The sequence below is a fragment of the Schistocerca nitens genome, chromosome 7 (assembly GCF_023898315.1).
Source record: "Schistocerca nitens isolate TAMUIC-IGC-003100 chromosome 7, iqSchNite1.1, whole genome shotgun sequence".
NCBI lineage: Eukaryota > Metazoa > Arthropoda > Insecta > Orthoptera > Acrididae > Schistocerca > Schistocerca nitens.
In genome coordinates this window covers 390,482,828-390,503,451 of record NC_064620.1, presented here as the reverse complement: position 1 = coordinate 390,503,451, position 20,624 = coordinate 390,482,828, and the positions used below count along the sequence as shown (strand labels likewise).

The 20,624-nt window shown below is 39.0% G+C and overlaps 1 protein-coding gene across 1 annotated transcript in view; it reads right to left on the bottom strand.

Moving 5' to 3' along the window:
- The window catches only part of LOC126194717 (ethanolaminephosphotransferase 1-like), a 103,228-nt gene that overhangs the window by 36,664 nt on the left and 45,940 nt on the right, over positions 1-20,624 (bottom strand). The window contains exons 4-5 of the mRNA XM_049932963.1: positions 13,253-13,515; positions 4,628-4,785 (exon numbers count right to left, since the gene is read on the bottom strand). Coding sequence (XP_049788920.1) covers positions 4,628-4,785; positions 13,253-13,515 — 421 coding nt within the window. The remainder of the gene's footprint in view (positions 1-4,627; positions 4,786-13,252; positions 13,516-20,624) is intronic.

The window sequence follows — 20,624 nt, the reverse complement described above, 5'->3', positions numbered from 1 at the left end:
TTTTAAAAAGACACACATTAAGTTCTGGAGACCTAGGTGTACCGCACCAATGATAGGTGTAAACACAGTGAAGAAATAATAAATAGGGTGGAAACTTCAAAATTCTTAGGTGTCTATATTAATGAGAATTTCACCTGGACAACGCACATTTCAGAACTTCTAAAACGGCTTAGTCCAGGCACATTTGTACGTAAAATCACTGCAAATCTTGGAGAAAGACAAATCACTAAGTTGACATCTTTAACATATTTTAATTCAATAATGTAATATGGAATAATGTTCTGAGGTAACTCATCTTTAAGAAAGAAAGTCTTTGTTGCTGAAAAATGTGCTGTAAGAATAATACGTGGTGCTCACCCACAATCATGTTGTGGACATTTGTTTAAATAATTGGGCATTATGACTACTGCTTCACAGGATATTCATTTCCTCATTAAGTTGTTGCTTTAATCCACTGCAGAACAAAAGGAACAACAATGCATATAATTACAATAGCAGAAGGAAAAATGACATTTATTACTCCACATTAAGGTTCTCTTTGCACAAAAAGGGGTGTACAATGCTGTAACAAAAATTTTTATCACTTACCCAGAGATATAAAATTTCTGACAGACAGTAAAATAAATTTGGAAACTAAACTGAATAAGTTTCTCACTGACAATGCCTTACATTCTGTAGAAGAATTTACATTACAGTAACGTGTAAAAGTTGGTGGGTAGGAATTACTAACTCACATCCATATATTTAAAACAAAACTTATAAATATTCAGCATGTTGCCATATTTACAGATTCACTGTGATGAGAAGGTACAATGATCTATTTAACATGAAAGATACTAATGAACTAACTAACTGACTAACTTTGCACACTGCCTCAGTCAATTGCAGCCCTGGGATATGAATATTATGGTTAGTCTTGATGTGATCTCCCTCTTTATGAGAGTCCCACTTTCTGATTCCTTGGAACTAATCACGGAAGAATTACAACACCTATGGATAGCATTCTGATCAAATTGGTACTTAGATTGTCAAATTGAATGGGCGGCGGTGTCAAAATAGAAAAAGCCTGGAAAGAGGCTGAGATTGAGACAGAGGAAGAGAAGCAAAAAATGATTTATCTACTTTATATCAGACCAATAATTGGAAAGATTGGTAGACTATTATGGAAACTTGGCACCTAATGTATTTTGCTCCCTTCAAGTAAGATAAAAAGTCTTCTCTGAAATGCTAAAGATGATCTATGCTACTAACAGCTGGGCGTGTACTATGTTACATGTGCATCTGTCATGTTGTACATGGGGCAGACTATCAGAACAGTTGAAAGAAGAAGGAATATTAAAGTTTAATGTCCGGATGACATCAACGCCATTAGAGACAGAGCTCAAGCTTGAATCGTTTCAAGGATAGAGAAGGAAATTGGCTGTGCCATTTCAAAGGAACTATCCCGGTATCTGCCTGGAGCAATTTAGGGAAATCTTAGAATTGTAGAGAAACTAAATCAGGATCACTGGACACAGATTTGAACCGTCATCCTTCCAAATTTGAGTCCAGTGCTAATCACTGTGCCACCTCGCTCGCTCAGAACAGTTGAGGAGAGATGGAAGAAAAATCAGCAACACACCCGACTGAGTCAACCAATCAGCTGTTGCCAAGCACTGTCTTGAATATAATCATGAAATGAAATACAATAAGACCAATATTGTGGTACAAACACCAAGTTTCTGAGACACCACAATTAAGGAGTCTATCAACATAAATACATAAGAAAACTTAATAAACTGGAATAGGAGTCTAAATTTAAATGAGGCTTAATGTTTGGCACCTGATTTATTATAGTTTTGCCAGCTATCACATCTACCAGAACTGAAAAATGCTGAGAGAATGTGTGTTTCATGGAGTATCAATGCAGCTCCTGAAATACGAAAGAGCATCACAGTGTGCAGTGGGCATCAAGAACTAAACTCAATGAAAATAATTTATGAAAATATAATGTAATTGGGGAGATAAAAAATCTACGCACCAAGTGGCAGCAGGAGAACACACATATAAAGGTATTAAAGCTTGCAAGCTTTCATAGCCAGTGGCTCCTTTTTCTGGCAGAGGGGTTGAAGGGAAAGGAAGAGGTGTGAAGGAAAACGACTGGTGTGGTTTAGGAAAAGGGGTATAGTTTGGAAAAGTTGTCCAGAAACTTGGATCAGGGGAAGACTTTCTGCAAGGGATGGGAAGGAAAGAATGATTGTTGGGGACTGCATTGGACGAGATATGTAAACCTGAGAGTTTAAAGGTGGAAGAGAGAGTAACATGCCAGACAGAGATTACTGCCAAAACATCATGCACAAGTTAATAAGAGTGCAAATCTAATTGCATTGTATATGATAGAGATGGGAGTGGGGAAAAAAAAGAGGGCAGGTCAAAAAATGAAAGATATAAAAAACTAAAAGAGAGAAGAAATGAATAGTTATTGTGGACATGTTTTGGCAGTAATACCTGTCTTAAGTGTTCCCCAAACATCCACCTTCCTCTTAGGTTTTCAAATCTGTCCGGTGTGGTCCCCAACAGTCAGGCTTCCTCCTGATCCCGTGTGGTATCCTGTGACCTGGGATTCTGGGCGACTTTTCCAAACTCTACCCTTTTTCCTAAACCTCATCAGTCCTTTTCCTTCACCCCTCTTCCTTCCCTTCAATCCTTCTGCTAAAGGAGTCACTGGGTTTGAGAGCTTGCAAACTGTAATAGTTTCATGTGTGTGTTCTCCTGCCACCATTTGTTGAGTAAAGGTTTTATCTATCTAATTACATTATATTTTCAAGAATGAAACTCAGCTATAAATTGCATTGTGTGAAACCAACAACAGTTCACAGTCTGGTTGGAGTCCAGACAGTGATTACACCCAACAGCATAACTCACAGCACATGATGGGGTGGCTGAGTTGGTCTTTGAAATATTGTGCAATGAAACAACTTAGCAGAACATCTAGAAGTATACAATTAATCAATCATGTCAAGAAAACCTTAGATATCACTTGACCAATTAACTTTGTACAATATTTCAATTGTTAATCTAATTAAAGTTGGAATGTAGACCATCATTCAGAGAACTAAACAGACATGACTATCTCAGTTCTTAAAATATTGTACATATTGACACATTAAGTGTTCACCTTGAATTTGGATATGTGTGTTCAAACAATCTAACTGGGAAAAATCTTAAAAACTACATCTCATTTGTTACCTCATGGGACTGATTTATAGTGGGATCCAAGACGTGTGCCAAATTTAAAAACTATGTTAATGACTATCAGCCAAGTGGAGCAATGTAAAATCTAAACCATCGTGGTGGTTTCTCCACACCTATCTAACAGAGGGTGTTGAAAGCCTCACAACTCCTTATTTATTTATTTTTTCCAGAAGAGTCCCCCCACCCCACTGTGAGCCCTTATCTTAGTTCATTTTGCCAAGCCAGAAGAGTGTTAGATTTTAACAACCAAGCAAGACCATTTAAAGCTTCTTAAAAAAATTTAAATACTGGGGTCTATATGAAGTTAACCACTATTTGCTGAACAGAACATGCATATACAGTACACAGATGCAATAAATTACTTGCTGAGCTTTTAGATAAAATTCTTCTTTAGAGGGTTAAAACTAGAGTTCATAATAGCAATTTTATTTTAGTTTTAAATGATGTAGCCCACTGCACAAAAGGAATTGATTCAAATTGACACTGGCCATGGAAGCAGAAGCCTTTGCACTTTTATCAGAAGTAGAAGCTTCTTGGAGTCTCTCCTTGTAGCCTCATACCCTGTTCTCTCCATAGATGTCAACAGCTCTCTTTTTTATGTCAGCTGTTCAACTTTTCCCCTATTCGGGGAATAGTGATATTTATAGTCCATGGTTTACTATAGCACCATTTTTAATTTCTTTTACTCCTCAATTCTGAGCTACTGAATGGTTTCAATATTCAAGGTAAAAGTGTACATAATATTTCCTCTGTGATTGGGGATTTTCAGGGACACTGGATAAACATGAGAGCAGGAGAACTGATGGCTGAAAGGGCAAGAAAGAGTAACCCCCCCCCCCCCCCCCCAAATCACCCACAAAAAGGAAACATTGTCTGTCTGTTTCCTCATTATCATATTCTCATTATAGTCTTCATCTGTCAGAAATCTGCAGACTTCATAATATGCCAGCCAACCTTGGCAACCGTACAAACTTGTTGCAAATTAGCAGCTGTGTGAATCAAGCAATGTATTGCCAGTGACAGGCATCTGTATGGTAATGGCTGCTTCTTCGTGATGTTATTTGGATGGCGGCTACAGTCAACATACTGGGACAACAGTATACATTTAGTCAGAGGCCATGGAAATGACATCTTATTTGCACTTACAGAAGTAAATAATAGGGATGGAACAACAGAGGTTGTCATGGTGCATACATGGATAGAAACAGAATTAAACAGGAAATGAAAAAGAGTGGATCTCTGATTTCAGAAAATACAGTTCCTTAAAATGCCAAAACACAGACCGAAAGACAGAAACTCTCAGCACAGATTAGTAACAGATATATTTCAGAGAATAGAAAAAAAATTAAAAATGGCATTTCTCATTAACTAGAATAAGTTGAAATTTACTTACTTGTAGACGTTCCACAGACAAACAGGAAAATTTGAAACAAGAGCAGAAATGTAGAATGTCACTTCAAAAGTCTGACCTGCTGAGATGTTATAAGGGAGATTGAAGTTCCATAGCTCATGGCCAAATATAGACGTTATCATAAATATTACAATAGCTACCTGAAAGAAAAAGAAAAACAAAACTCTTTAATTTGAAACTGTAATAGTAGAGCAATATTTGTGTTGTTACGTTGGCAACATGCAATTTTCAAGTTTCTAGAAATGAGGTCTTACACTACTAAAATGTGAATGCAAAAACATATTTCATATCTATTACATTGCACTTACAACTCAGAAATATTAAAACTGGAATACAGTTCACTATATTCAGCATTAAAAATAAACAAGGCAACTGCTTTTGTAAGCAAATGTTGTAAGGTCTCTACTAAGTATGAAATCATATGAAACACAGCATAAAATCCAATTATGCTGCATACAAACTATCAGTGTAGAGCCTGCAACACACAAGCATCCACAACATATCTCATTTAGAAGCCTGGGTTGTGAAGGATGTTGTACCAGTCATACTAAATGGAGCAGATGAAATAAATGTGATATAAAATAAGATATAGAAAAGAAAGTAAAGCAGTTCATGAAATGAGATGTGAAACAATAATTAAAGTGGTTTTGGAGAACAGCTTGCAAAAGATTATAGGACGGAGACATGTTTCTACTGGTGCCCAAGCAACAATGTTAACAGACGCACAAAGCAGTACTGGTGTTAACAGATAAGATCAGTAGAATAGAAACATGAAAAAGAAATTTTCACATCAATTGTGTACTTCTGGGTGTACGGCTGAGTTACGTTTCCATTTCTTCACAATATACTGACGACAGATCCAGTCATCTTCTTCAGGTGCTGTGAGTTGCAATGTTGAGTGTATTAACTGTGTACATAGTGTGGTTTGAGTCCAGGCAGTGAGTACACATAATAGCACAACATGTAGCACCTACAGAAGACAACTGGGGTGGTCATCAAAACATTGTGCAAAAATGGAAACAAGAACTCAGCTACACACCTGAAAGTACAACATTAATCAGTCACGCTGAGAAAACCAGAGGGAACACTAATTCATAAATCGTTGGAGCACAACTTAAATACCACATAATTTTTCTAGAATTCTCCCTTCTTTGGCACAAAATGAAATAATTGTATGGCATTGCTGGCCAAGAAACCTCATCTGGTGAAAGTCTTTCTATTCGGCATCACTTTGGTGACTTGCATATCTTTATGATGAAGATGAGACGAAAGAATTAGGATAACACAAGCCTCCAGTCCCCTTGCAAAGAAAATCTCTGACTCAGCTGAGAATCTAACCTGGAACCACAATCTGCAGGCAGTGACACTAACCACTAGACTGTGAGTTGTGGACTTCTTTTGCATAGACGAGTCAACACTCTCAACATCATATCTCACAGCTACCACTACCTCATTGCTGAAAACAACTGTTTTCTTTGCATAAGTAAAGGCAGCCTCATCAATATTTCACTTTAAATTGGTTCTAGTATTGTGATTGTAGAATGTGGTATGCAGATGGACTAGTATCATCTCAGCACTCATACATTCCATCACAAAGCATAAAATATGAGGGTAATTCAAAAAATTTGTCCATAAAATTATTCTAACTTATTACAACAATACAAAATTTACAATGAAATCTTTTTCAAAATAGTCAACATTCTATTCACTGCACCTGCTTCATCATTGTACAAGCTTTCAAATACCCCCAGAAAAAAGTTTCTCGACTGAGCAATATGCCACATAAGCATCACTTCCTTCATCTTTTTACTGGAGGTGAATTGCAGACCTATTAAATCATCTTTAAGTGGACCAGTGAAACGGAAATCTGATTAGGCAAGTTCATGATACTACAACACCTCAAAAAGCGTACTCCTTATGGTCTGAACAGTATGGGCAGCTATATGTGGTTGCACATTGTCACAGGGGAAAATAATAAATAAATTGCAGTTTGACAATAAATCTTTGAAAGTGTTTTCAACTGAAAGCTTCAATTCATAGCAAATTGTTTTACAATAACAATGGCTGTTTACTATTGACCCTTTTAACATGTAATGCTGCAGAATTGGACATTGTCTCCCAAAATATTGTGAGCATCACTTTTCTGGCAGGGATTGACTCTCCAGTTTCTTTTGGCTAGAGGTTTGGGTTGTTCCTATTCCACACACTGGTGTTTTCTCTACTGCTCAAAGTGATATGCCCATGTTTTATCTTCACTGAATATCCTCTGTTCCTGTAACCCCCCTGGCCTCAACCTTCCTTAGTCCCTGTCCTTCATCAACCTATCCCCTTCCCAACTCCCAATCCAGCACTACACAGCCTTCTACTCCAACAGTGCACCCACTAGTCTTTCGCACTCCTCTACTTCTCTCCCCCCCCCCCCCCCCAAACCTCCCGAAACTCCCACAAGCATCACTACAACTTACCCCACCACTACCCTCCTATCCCTCCGCCTCCCCGTCCAAGCCGCCGCCGCCTCCTCCTCCTCCTCCTCCTCCTCCTCCTCCTCAGCCCCACCACCCACAGAGTGCTTTCCCATTAGGTGCAGTTGCTGTACACAGCCCAGCCTCAGCTGCCAGAGACAGTGGTTATGGTGTGTGTGTGTGTGTGTGTGTGTGTGTGTGTGTGTGTTTTTTCTACTTTGAAAGAAGGTCTTGTGGCTGAAAGCTCAGATGTACAGCAGTCTTTTCTCTTGTGCCTGTCTGTAACTCAGTGACTCCTCTTCATGATGAGTAGCACTCTATCCTTCCCATAATACTATCATTATTACATCCCACGTTTCCCATTGTTTGAAGAAATGGATATCAGCTTTAAAACAGTTATGGTGTACTATCAATTAGGGCAGTAATCCAGAACAGGTGACACAATAAAACAGAAGAAAGGATGGAAAGGAAGTTCATTATTTTTATTACTTTGGTCAAGGTTTAAAATAAACATAATTTAGTGCAACTGTGGGCTGTATTTCATTTGAGACGACAAGGAAGTTATTTTTAGGAACTTTTGGCTCATGCAGAGTGAATGCCTTAGGACTAGATAGTTACTCTTTTAATCAAAATAAATATTTGTTTCACTCAAACAAATTCATCTACAAGTCATCTTTATACTTTCGACAAAATTAATTGCAAACTGTTTGTTTCTTGTTGATTACATAAGTCCGTGACAAGCTTGTTTCAGCATATGTGCCTTTATCAAGTGTTCCTCTTTGGTTTTGTTTAGCTTTACGGAGCAAAAAACAACTGGGGTTATACGCACACAAGTCAAAAATATAGAGCACGAAGACAGAGACGAGTTAAAAACTGACTATGCGTCAGTCCCAAGTGACATAAGAGCAGACAGCTAAAAACAGGGACATAGAGAAAGTGCTAAAAAACACACCATGCAGAAAAGGAGGTCCAAAAGTAAAAATTAAATGGCCTTCACCATATTGCTTTGGCAGATAAAAAGTAAAACGCGATCAACAGACTGCGCATCATTTGCTAAAACGGCTGATAACACTCACAGCAAACCCAAGTGGGAACATAAACAGTTAAAAAATGGGTGTTGCATCAGGAAGTGGTGGACAGTTAAAACTTGGGCGCAATGTGTAAAAAGTGGTGGGGCAGTGCCACTTATTAAATGATGATGGCTAAAAAGGTAGTGCCCAATATGCAGTCTAGTTAAAATGATGTCCCGGCAGGAGGGCCAAGAGGAGGTCGTCCAAGCCGCTGGGAGAGGCTTAATAAGCCGGAGCTTATTTCCGTGAGAGGGGGACCATTGTCGATGCCAAAGGGACACCACCACCTGACAGACAGCAACACAGAGATCATCAGAGGGAATATAGGAACTAGTGGGCTGAGGTACTGTAGTGCTTCAAGAATTTTGGGGTAAATTCTAGAAACACTTGGCTCTCCACCGTCTCGAACAACCGATATTTTAATGATGAGGGTGAGAGACCCTTTTCACTGTGCCACACATATCTGTGTGAGCAGGAGGGACAGCTGCCACGAGAAGCCAGGAGCTGCATCAGACAAGCTGCCCCGACAAGTGGTTACCAGCAGCGCCTTGGAATTTATACTAAAACGTTAAAGAGTGTTTGTATAATGTTCCGTGTTTAGTGGTGTCAGGAGGATTGTTAGAGAGACAGATGAAGCGTGAGCTACAGAGACAGATGAAGCGTGTCTTGTATAGAGATTCTTACTTGACATCTTGGCTCTGCACGAGGCAGCAAGTATGTAATTGTATGGGTGTTTTGTTGATTCTGACATTTATCTTGGAACCAGTTGGCTTGCTGGAGCTTGTACAGAATAATTGTTGCTTTGGGGATGAGAGTTGAAAATATATTGTTGTTAAACTGAAAAGATTCTACAAGTACATGATTTAATTCAAGAATAGAAAGTTGGTTAATATTATTCACTTTAATCTGATACAGTCTTCGGAGAAGAATTAAACGTTGAGAGCAACATAGCTGATGACCCAAAGAAGAGGATCGGCTGCACGCACAATGTACGAGTCAACTGGAAGAGACATGTGAGTTGTGCAACCCAACACAGCACTGTCTCTTGTCGTCCAAGAAATTAGGAAGCGAATGAAGGCCAAGGTTAACAAGGGCCGCTTCATGAAGCCAAGGTCATGAAGGGCTCACACCAACCAGGAAAGTTGCAGGTAGTGTGAAGTTAAGCCACCATAGCAAGTGCCAAAAGCGGACACCAGGAGGTAACAGAGAAGAGGGACATGCCATACTGGGGATCACAGGAACCATTGAAGAAGGAGGCACAGAATGGGTGGCCACGCATGGCAGACAAACGGCATGCATACCTACTGAGGAGAAAGTCATGGCAGTAGAGAGTTTCCTATCGAGCATGAGCCCCAGGAATTTCATTGTTTCAATGAACAGAAGGGCAACAGGCACAACATGTAAAGATGGTGGGAGAAACCAACTGCATCACCAGAAATTCATACAGATGGTTTTGTCAGTGGAAAAGCGAAAGCCATTGTCGATGCTGCAGGAGTAAAGACGATCAAGACATCACTGAAGACGCCGCTCAGTGAGATACGTCCATGGAGAACAGCAATAGATGGCAAAATCATCACCAAAAAGGGAGCCAGAGATGCCATCAGAAGACAAGCCATTATAGGGTTAATGGCGATAGCAAAGAGGACGATGCTCAGGACAAAATCTTGAGGCACACATGTGAATGTAGGATTTCCCGTTGTATACTGCTGATGAAATCTTCTCAGGCTTCCATCCGGGTAGCTGCATCAAAAATCCACAACGTTTCAATGAGTGTCATTCTCATATCTTTTGGTGAAGATCTTCTCAGGCTTCCATTCGGGTAGCTGCATCGAAAATCTGCAACGTTTCAACGAGCGTCATTCTCATCATCTTCGCCAGAAGAGATGAGAATGACACCTATTGAAACATTGCAGATTTTCGATGCAGCTACCCGGATGGAAGCCCGAGAAGATTTCATCACCTGAGGCACACAGTTTTCCTGGATAAAGGTGTCCGACAAGGCAGAACCCACACGCACCTTGAAAACTCGATCTTTTAAAAATTACTGAAGGAAACAGGGCAGGCGGCCACGGAAGCGCCACGTATAAAGAGCACGGAGGATACCAGTTCTCCGGCAGGTATTGTAGGACTTCTCCAAATCGGAAAACACAGCCACAGTCTGGGATTTCTGCTGAAAACCATTCATGACACGGGTGGACAAAGTGATGAGATGGTCAACTGCAGAACACTGTGCTCAAAATCCACACTGTGCGTTCATCAGTAAATTGTGAGACTGGAGCCACCATACCAGCCAGGCATGAATCAGATGTTCCATCACCTTGCAAACGCAGGTGGTGAGAGAGATAGGGCAGTAGCCAGAATGAAGGTTTTTGTCCTTACCGGGCTTAGGTATGGGCATGATGGTGGCTTCACGCCAACGTCCGGGAAATGTACTCTCTGCCCAGATGTGGTTGTACGTGTTAAGCAGAAAGTGCTTGCCCGCACGTGAAAGGTGCTACAACATCTGAATTTGGACGGACGGCGTCTGGCCGTGGGGCGGAGGATTGGGATGAAGTGAGAGCATGATCAATAGTGTTCTCCTGCACAATACAAAAGTTTCCTGTTGACATTACATTTATATATCATCTGATTCTATATCTATGTAATAGAATACGAGATTTCATGTTGTATTATACTTCCGTCTATATGGAATGATTTCTATGAATCATCTTCAAATGTAAGTTCTTTTATGTACTATGTTGTTAGCATAGGTCAGCTATTTACTTTCTGTACATGCATAATAGTGAAATTTCATGTTTTTTTGACAGCCATAAAATGACAGATAGTTCCAATGATGATTTATGTTCACAAATAAATTATGCAAGCTGTGGGTGCAGCAGAGAAGAAGTTATTCATCTACAAATCTTCCCATTAAAACAATTATCTCACTTTTTTCCATCACATCAACAGTCATCAATGCCTAACATGAACAATGTGAGAAAACAATTGTCACTCATTTTATTAACTCCAATTTAGAGCCTTATTCTCTAAATATCTCAAAGACACAATTAACAGAGGAAAGACTATCTCACATTATGCTATGAACTCTTGCAACCAAATGCAGGTTTTTTGGAACAACAGACAAAACAATGGGGAAATGTTGGTAACAAAATCCTGAGAAATTAATAAATCACTGTTACAATGAAGACAAAGTAAATACCAGTGATCGATAAGTAAAGTAGGCGTAGATGAGAAAAAAAAACAGAGGAGATAAGACTGCATGTAGAAATAACTGCTGGCATATGGCACCACTTATGGTGTAAACTTGTTTTCCAATGAGCATTGACTGGTACAAACATGCAACAGTAGTCCTCCTGACTGTTTCTGAACGATCCTCTGGCAGGACAAAGTAAAATATTTGGAACAAAATATACCATATGCTCAACCATCACAAACTGGTCAACTGCAATGAGCTAGTGACATCAACAGCTGACTGTAGAGGACTGGAAATGTTGAAATGGCTCAAATTGCTTCACATTTCTGCCAGTTTGGGAACAATATGAAACAAGATGCATCAAAGACTCAAACTACATGCAATGTGTGGTCTATGTCGAAAATGGCTCTATGAGGCTGTTATATACATGACAAAAGGGTTCTGTCTGTGGTAGTGACATTCACTTAAATCATTAGCTCCTCGTATTAAGGTGTTTGATAATGTTCTGCCCTTTTTCCCACATCTTGTTTTACATCCAATCTATCAAGCTGTACAGTTACTGTGTGGTATGGGGAACTTCCTGGAGCCACTATTCACCTTGACTGGCCTACAAAGCCTACAGATTTGATCTCAAGAAATGATGTATGTAACAATGTGGAAGAAACATATAAGCATCACAGATGACATGTTCATAACCTGGCTGAAATGTGTATTTTGTTTCTCTTCAAATGGTTCAAATGGCTCTGAGCACTATGCGACTTAACTTCTGAGGTCATCAGTCGCCTAGAACTTAGAACTAATTAAACCTAAGGACATCACACACATCCATGCCCGAGGTAGGATTCGAACCTGCGACCGTAGCAGTCACGCGGTTCCAGACTGTAGCGCCTTTAACCGCACGGCTGTTTCTTTTCAAAATGGTTGACAATCTGCTACATTCATTCTTAACTACTCCATGCAACACTGAGTTGATGGTGCTACAAATTTTCAGTGAGTACTTGACAAAAGCAACAACTTTTTTGATGGAATGTACATTGAGCAAATGCATGAAAATAGATGTCGTCAGAAGTGTTAAAGACATTATATGTAATTTAAGAGTTATTTACAAGTGTTAAATGTGAACCAGTGTCAAAATAGTTATTGTCAGCAAATACCAATGCAGTTATGGCCCTCCACAACCATTTAATACATTACTATAAAGCAGAAAATGGAATTACCTTCGGTTGGAGCAAAAGAACAAACAAATACAAAACTGACAATTCTTTCTAAAATGTGTCCACTGTAACTTAACACTTTTAATGGAGCTGCTGGAAAGACAAGGAAGCGTTACCTTTCTGCCTCAAGGAAAAGAAGCAGTTCAGAGGGAACAATCCTTTCTCATAATATACATTTATGTCTCACACATCTCTGAAAGCAGAAGTAATGCATGGAGCTAATGAACTAATTCCCATACAACTAAAATCAAATGGAATTGGTATTTATAGTCAAGTTCAATAGTGCTGCAAATTGCGCAAAAGTGAAATGAAACACAGCATTAAAATTTGATTACTAATAAAATGAAGCAACACTGTTTGATAACTAAGGGGGGAGTAACTGGCAAAAAGTCAATACTGGCTTGAACTCTTTTAGACTTCTTCAGATTCCTGTCCTCAAGCAGCTCCCACTGGGTGTATCAAGATACAATGCACACATGGTAAGGTAAGGAATAAAAAGAGAAGAACGCAGACAACAAACAAAATGACTAGAAACAGTAAACATAGTAACATTGCTTTTTCTTATTACATAAAGTAACAATTTTTTGTTGTTAACACATCTCTTAATCTGTCTTTATTGTTACTTCATACATTCAAGATTGACTGTCTTGTCTTAAATGAATAGTTACCAGCATAGAAGCATCATATCCCCATGGAAGGAACAGAACTCCAGTGTTGTACTTCTCCCAGTGCGAAAGATGAAAATTTACAAAGACATTCCATAGACAATAATACATTCGTAGTGTAGAAATGCTGTACGTTGTGCGACCAAAAATTGAGTACATGCATGTTGGTATGAGAACTGCACTCCAAGAATCAAGACCGTGGTCAAACAGTTCTCCGAGTGGTCCACTTGTTTGAGTGCGTCGTGCTTGCTTGCCATCAATTCCATCTGTATTTTTAATATGAAACAATGTCACAATGAAAATTATATTACATCAATTTAATATTAACTAAAAAACACACAAATTAAAGCTCCAGCAGAACATACATTTCTTCAATCCCCTTCAGCATTAAGAAACTGTAACTACTATGGCCCATTAACATTATACTGGATGGTGTCACAATATTTACGAGTTTCAGCATTAACACTTCAAAAGAAAAGTCTCGAACAGCAGAACCATATAGGTGTATCATCTACTGGAAAACTAAGTGCTGATGGCTACTTCAGGTAACACTACAATTCTTTGTAACGTTCAGTAAGCCATAAACAAAAGACAATTACAATAGCAACATCTCGAACCACTGGAAAGTAGAAATAATACAAATAAATGAACAAATATTCCCTGAAACATGGTAGAACAGAGTCAACAGGGAGTAATGAGGTGGCTTAATAGCACGGAAAGCACATGTAATGAGCCAATCATAAAGGTTGCTCCAATAATCAAGTTGAGTTGAGATGACTTATTTATGTATGAGTAAGGGTCTATCTGCTCCCAAAGAAATATTTCTAATGTAACATATTAAGTTTATGTATGAAGTGTGGCATCCACGACAGTTTCCTATCCAGCAGAAAGTCAAAGACATGGGCACAGTCAAAAACATGTAAATGTTGGTGATTCAGGTATAATTTCGGATATGGGTGAACAGACTTGAATTGGCTAAAGTGATTAACATGAGATTTCAATGCTGAAATACTGCCCTCATCATTTTAGCCCCCTTCTGAATTCTATGTAAAGTTGTTTGGTGATGATGTTTAGGGGACCAGTGTGACATACATGTATACAGAGGTCAAGATCATTGACATTCAGTACTGATGGTAAATTAGGTCCTGTGTGCAATGGCAAAAAGAGCAGTACTTCACACACACACACACACACACACACACACACACCCTGCCTCCATGATAATCCCATGTAAGTTCACATAGATTGCTAAGGGATGATCCTTTAACATGTAAGAGAGAATTTTTAAAGACAAGCATATTGCCTTGGAAGCTTCATTCATGTAGTGTATGGGCATGAGATTTTCTAAGACCAAAGATAATGCAATAAGGTGTTGACATTCTGATGGTAGATTCTACTTCAAGAAGGTGATTGCGAGTAGAACTGGCCCATCTGAATCCACTCTGAACTGGTGACTTCCAAGGTCTAGGTTCCAGCCACCAGGAAAATCCCCCATTAACCACCCATCCCAGTATTATGCACAGTGTCATCATTAAGCTAATTAGCCAAAGGTGGTGGAATATCTGGTAATATATTGAGCTGGTCCAAGGGAAATAGTAACTATACACTGTCCTCATGCACTGCTAAATACACAATTAGTAGAAGGGGTATTTTAAATTTGAAGGTTCTGAGTGAAGAAGAAGAAGGTATTACATTCCACTAATGACTGTGGACATATGAATACTGGTGAATAGCCACTTAATGCTGGTATTTAAGTACAAAACATCATTAAGAATTCAGTGACTAGTCGGCTCGTTTCATGGACCCAGCATTGCAACTCTCCAGTAATTTGAAAACATGGGGTCGACAAGATGATGGGGTAATAGTTGCCACTGAGTAGTTGGGGCGAGGCTGGAGCTACAAAGCATAATATCACTACCACAGCAAGTGCCATGTACAGCACAAAAATGGGTTTGCAGGCCATCATTCTATAGATAAATCACTTGTTCACTGTGGAGACTTACTAACTATTTGCCTTACTGTGTGTTTTTGTGCTATCTCTCAAAATATTGTGAGCGTTAAACACTACCCAAGAAGAAGAGTGGAGGTAGTTGTTGCTTTCACTGCTTAAGAATCTGGTATTGCAAGTGGAAGATATACAGGGTGAGTCACCTAACGTTACCGCTGGATATAGTTCGTAAATCACATCAAATACTGACGAATCGATTCCACAGACCGAACGTGAGGAGAGGGGCTAGTGTAATTGGTTAATACAAACCATAAAAAAATGCACGGAAGTATGTTTTTTAACACAAACCTACGTTTTTTTAAATGGAACCCCGTAAGTTTTGTTAGCACATCTGAACATATAAACAAATATGTAATCAGTGCCGTTTATTGCATTGTAAAACATTAATTACATCCGGAGATATTGTAACCTAAAGTTGACACTTGAGTACCACTCCTCCGCTGTTCGATCGTGTGTATCGGAGAGCACCGAATTACGTAGGGATCTAAAGGGAACGGTGATGGACCTTAGGTACATAGGAGACTGGAACAGCACATTACGTCCACATGCTAACACCTTTTTATTGGTCTTTTTCATTGACGCACATGTACATTACCATGAGGCGTGCGGTACACGTACACACGTGGTTTCCGTTTTCAATTACGGTTCAAATGGCTCTGAGCACTATGGGACTTAACTTCTGAGGACATCAGTCCCCTAGAACTTAGAACTACTTAAACCTAACTAACCTAAGGACATCACACACATCCAGGCCCGAGGCAGGATTCGAACCTGCGACCGTAGCAGTCGTGCGGTTCCAGACTAGTGCCTAGAACCGCTCGGCCACTCCGGCGGCCTTCAATTACGGAGTGGAATAGAGTGTGTCCCGACATGTCAGGCCAATAGATGTTCAATGTGGCGGCCATCATTTGCTGCACACAATTGCAATCTCTGGCATAATGAATGTCGTACACACCGCAGTACATCTGGTGTAATGTTGCTGCAGGCTGCCACAATACGTTGTTTCATATCCTCTGGGGTTGTAGGCACATCACAGTACACATTCTCCTTTAACGTACCCCACAGAAAGAAATCCAGAGGTGTAAGATCAGGAGAATGGGCTGGCCAATTTATGTGTCTTCTACGTCCTATGAAACGCCCGTCGAACGTGTACCTCACCCCTCAAGGTAATGTACATGTGCGTCAGTGAAAAAGACCAATAAAAAGGTGTTAGCATGTGGACATAATGTGCTGTTCCAGTCTCTTCTGTACCTAAGGTCCAGCACCGTTCCCTTTGGATCCCTACGTAATTCGGTGCTCTCCGATACACACAATCGAACAGCGGAGGAATGGTACTCAAGCGTCAGCTTTAGGTTACAATATCTCCGGATGTAATTAACACTTTACAATGCAACAAACGGCACTGATTACGTATTTGTTTATATGTTCAGATGTGCTAACAAAACTAACGGGGTTCCATTTAAAAAAACCTAGGTTTGTGTTAAAAAACATACTGCCGTGCATTTTTTTATGGTTTGTATTAACCAATTACCTTAGCCCCTCTCCTCACATTCGGTCTGTGGAATCATTTCGCCAGTATTTGATGTGGTTTACGAAATATATCCAGCGGTAATGTTACGTGACTCACCCTGTATATTATACATAGTAAAGATCAAACAATATAATATTGTTACATTCCATTCTTCATCATATTGTTACATTGTAAAAATGGTAGTTAAGTGGACTCTAAAAGCTATTACTTCGAGATCAACATTTAGTGACACCTATTCACTACAGGTTGAGAGTTGAAACATTATGTAAACATCACCTGACACACATTTTACATTTCTGTGATAAAAATAATTTTACTTGTTCAAACCTTGATTTACGGGCTTATTTAAAGACACAGCAAAGAGAAATATGTGGGTTTTATATTCTTTTGGATGGAGGCACAGGACAGTAGATATTATGTAACTATAATGGATCACCCTGTAAGTGCAAATTGTGTAAACAATTTTTGCATCTATCTCAACAACATCAATCATCAGTTTGTTTGACAGAAAGCTGTATTAGTGGCAATAATTGTAATACTTCTTCACTGGACAGGAAAGGCAAAGGCAAAATACTGGTATTACTAACTGTCATCCATCCTAGAGCAGACATGGGCAACATCTGGTGACCCGCAGGTCTGATTCACAAATTTACTTAAGCTCGCGTGTCACTCCATCACTGATGAGACAGCAGTGCTCATAGTACATGAAAACAAACTTCTATCATAATGCACCAATATGAATGGCACCCCTTTTGCGACATGACACGCCAACAAATTATGCCTCATAACATGCGTTTTTGGGAGTACATTCAATTTATGTTTACCCCACCTTCAGGTGTTTACATTTGTTTATGCATTCTTTCCTTATGACATTTTACAACAGCTGTCGCAAAAAATACAGTTAAAAAATTCTGCAGCACTTTGCTCTCCCCCTCTGACAAATTTCTTCCATGGGCTGGACTGACAAGGAAGGAAGGAAGGGGAAAGAAAGAAGAAGGAAGGAAGGAAGGAAGGAAGGAAGATTGGTTTTAACGTCTCATCGACCTTGAGGGCATTAGCGATAGAGCACAAGCTCAGATTGTGTCAAGTATGAGGAAGGAAATCGGCCGTGCCCTTTCAAAGGAACCATCCCAGCATTTTCCTGGAGCAATTTATGGAAATCACGGAAAAACTAAGTCTGGATGACTAGATGTGGGTTTGAACCATCATCCTCCCAAATGCAAGACCATTATGCTAATCACTGTGCCACCTCGCTGGGTGGACAGCACTGAAAAACAACTGTGAGCCAGATCTGGCCTGCGAGCCATCTATTGCCCATCTCTGTTCTACAGAATATGTCTGAAATTATAAATTCATACTGGTTACAAATCATCTGATCTTAGCCCACATGTGCTTTAATATTTATCAAAACAAGACATGGTTGTCTCACTGGGAGGTCCGCGATCGTTCATTAAGTAAAATATGGCGTTTCAGTCTTCGATCGCTATTCTTTATTTTCAATAACCGGTTTTGGGCTAGCTGCCCATCTTCAGATCTGTTAGACAATGTTAAAAATGTAATTAATAAGAGAGATACAGTTAGTGATAAAATATCTTAGTTTACAAAAAGAAATTTTGGAACGTATTAAATGCCAACATACCATATGTTGTAGTTACAGAGTAACTTGTCCGTACAGAACACACAGTTCACTGTCATAAGTAAAGTAAATTTCAATCTGTTAAAACATTATATCGCAGTATTTAAGAGTAACCTGATTGGTAACAGTAAAAAGTGCCCTCTACCTATAACAATTGTGCATCTGTCATTATTTCGTCGTATATATTAATGGCGAATATTCTTTTCAATAAAACAATTTTTAAGGTAATAACATATGAATAATCATTTTGAGTGGACCATGAAACGAAAAATTTTTACATTAATTTAAAATTTTTTATAAAGAAAAATAAAATATAACTAAAATGTAGATATTCTTCCGAATGTGCGTTTGCTCTTCTTTGTTTTTGATTGGTGGTGGAGTGGATTTCCCTACGTCAGAACGTATACAATGCCACGCCGAGTCGTCTTGCGCCGTGCCCAATTCACCTCGCCGCCAGTACGCTGAGGGCCGTTCTGCCGTAGCTGTTTCTTACTGGGGCGTGCTGTTGCATTCAAGAGGAAGCCTAAAACAGGTCTTTAAAAATCTCATAATAATTCCTGTGCATAAAATCACTTTGCTCATTAAGTAGTAGGCCTGGAGTTTTTTTGTGATGTGCGTATATTTCAATCTCTTCGAGCACGTTGAGATAGAGACTTTTTGGGGCTTTATGTAGCACCTCCATTTGATCATTTATATTACTCACTTCATGTCTACTCTCTTTTACATGTGTTCCAAATGCTGTTCGATTGCTATGACCGCAATGTTCTCTGTATTGAATTTCAAAATTCCGCCCTGTTTGTCCTATATAATAACTGTCACATTCAGCACATTTAATCTTATACACTCCGGATTTATTGTATTTCATTTGTTTCGTCGTTGCTGGTTTATGTCTTAATCTGTGTGCCATTTGCCCTTGGTTCTGAAATGCCACTGCGATGTTTTTTGGAAAGCATTTAGCAATTCTTTCCGACACACGCCCTATGTATGTCAGGGTGACAAACTACTTCTTAACTTTAATTTTCCTAGAATCGCTACTGATGCCCGCGGATCTGTTTTTGATTTTCCACTCAAAATGATTATTCATATGTTATTACCTTAAAAATTGTTTTATTGAAAAGAATATTCGCCATTAATATATACGACGAAATAATGACAGATGCACAATTGTTATAGGTAGAGGGCACTTTTTACTGTTACCAATCAGGTTACTCTTAAATACTGCGATATAATGTTTTAACAGATTGAAATTTACTTTACTAATGACAGTGAACTGTGTGTTCTGTACGGACAAGTTACTCTGTAACTACAACATATGGTATGTTGGCATTTAATACGTTCCAAAATTTCTTTTTGTAAACTAAGATATTTTATCACTAACTGTATCTCTCTTATTAATTACATTTTTAACGTTGTCTAACAGATCTGAAGATGGGCAGCTAGCCCAAAACCGGTTATTGAAAATAAAGAATAGCGATCGAAGACTGAAACGCCATATTTTACTTTAATATTTAGGTTGCTTTCTTTGAAACTGTGTGTTTGGCTTCTATTTTTACTGCTGTGCCAGGTACTGAATAAATGAAGCAAACAATAATGCAATACAAAAACTTGATACATTATGGAAGTGGCAGTGATATGTAAACATCACAGACTATGTTCATTGCAAAATTCAGCTGTTTACATTGAGGGAAAAAAAAAAAATACCAAAATTCAAAAGCCACCCTCATGATTTAGTTGACTTATGGTAGCAAATGTATTAAAAAAAAGTCGTTTTATCTGAGCATCAGCATGACCGTCTCTTATGTTCGAACATATTTATTGATATCTCGAGAAACAAGAGCATCAATCATGGGCACTACTTGCACTGTTCTCTTTCCTAACTTATAATTCCTTTGTATTAAATTGTGATCAGTTGTTTTATTCAATAAAAATTACACTACTCTATTGTTTCCAAACAATCATATCAAATTTGAATATTTGTACAATATTTATACTAAAACTTCCTGGCAGATTAAAACTGTGTGCCCGACCGAGACTCGAACTCGGGACCTTTGCCTTTCGCGGGCAAGTGCTTTACCAACTGAGCTACCGAAGCACGACTCACGCCCGGTCCTCACAGCTTTACTTCTGCCAGTATCTCGTCTCCTACCTTCCAAACTTTACAGAAGGTAGGAGACGAGATACTGGCAGAAGTAAATCTGTG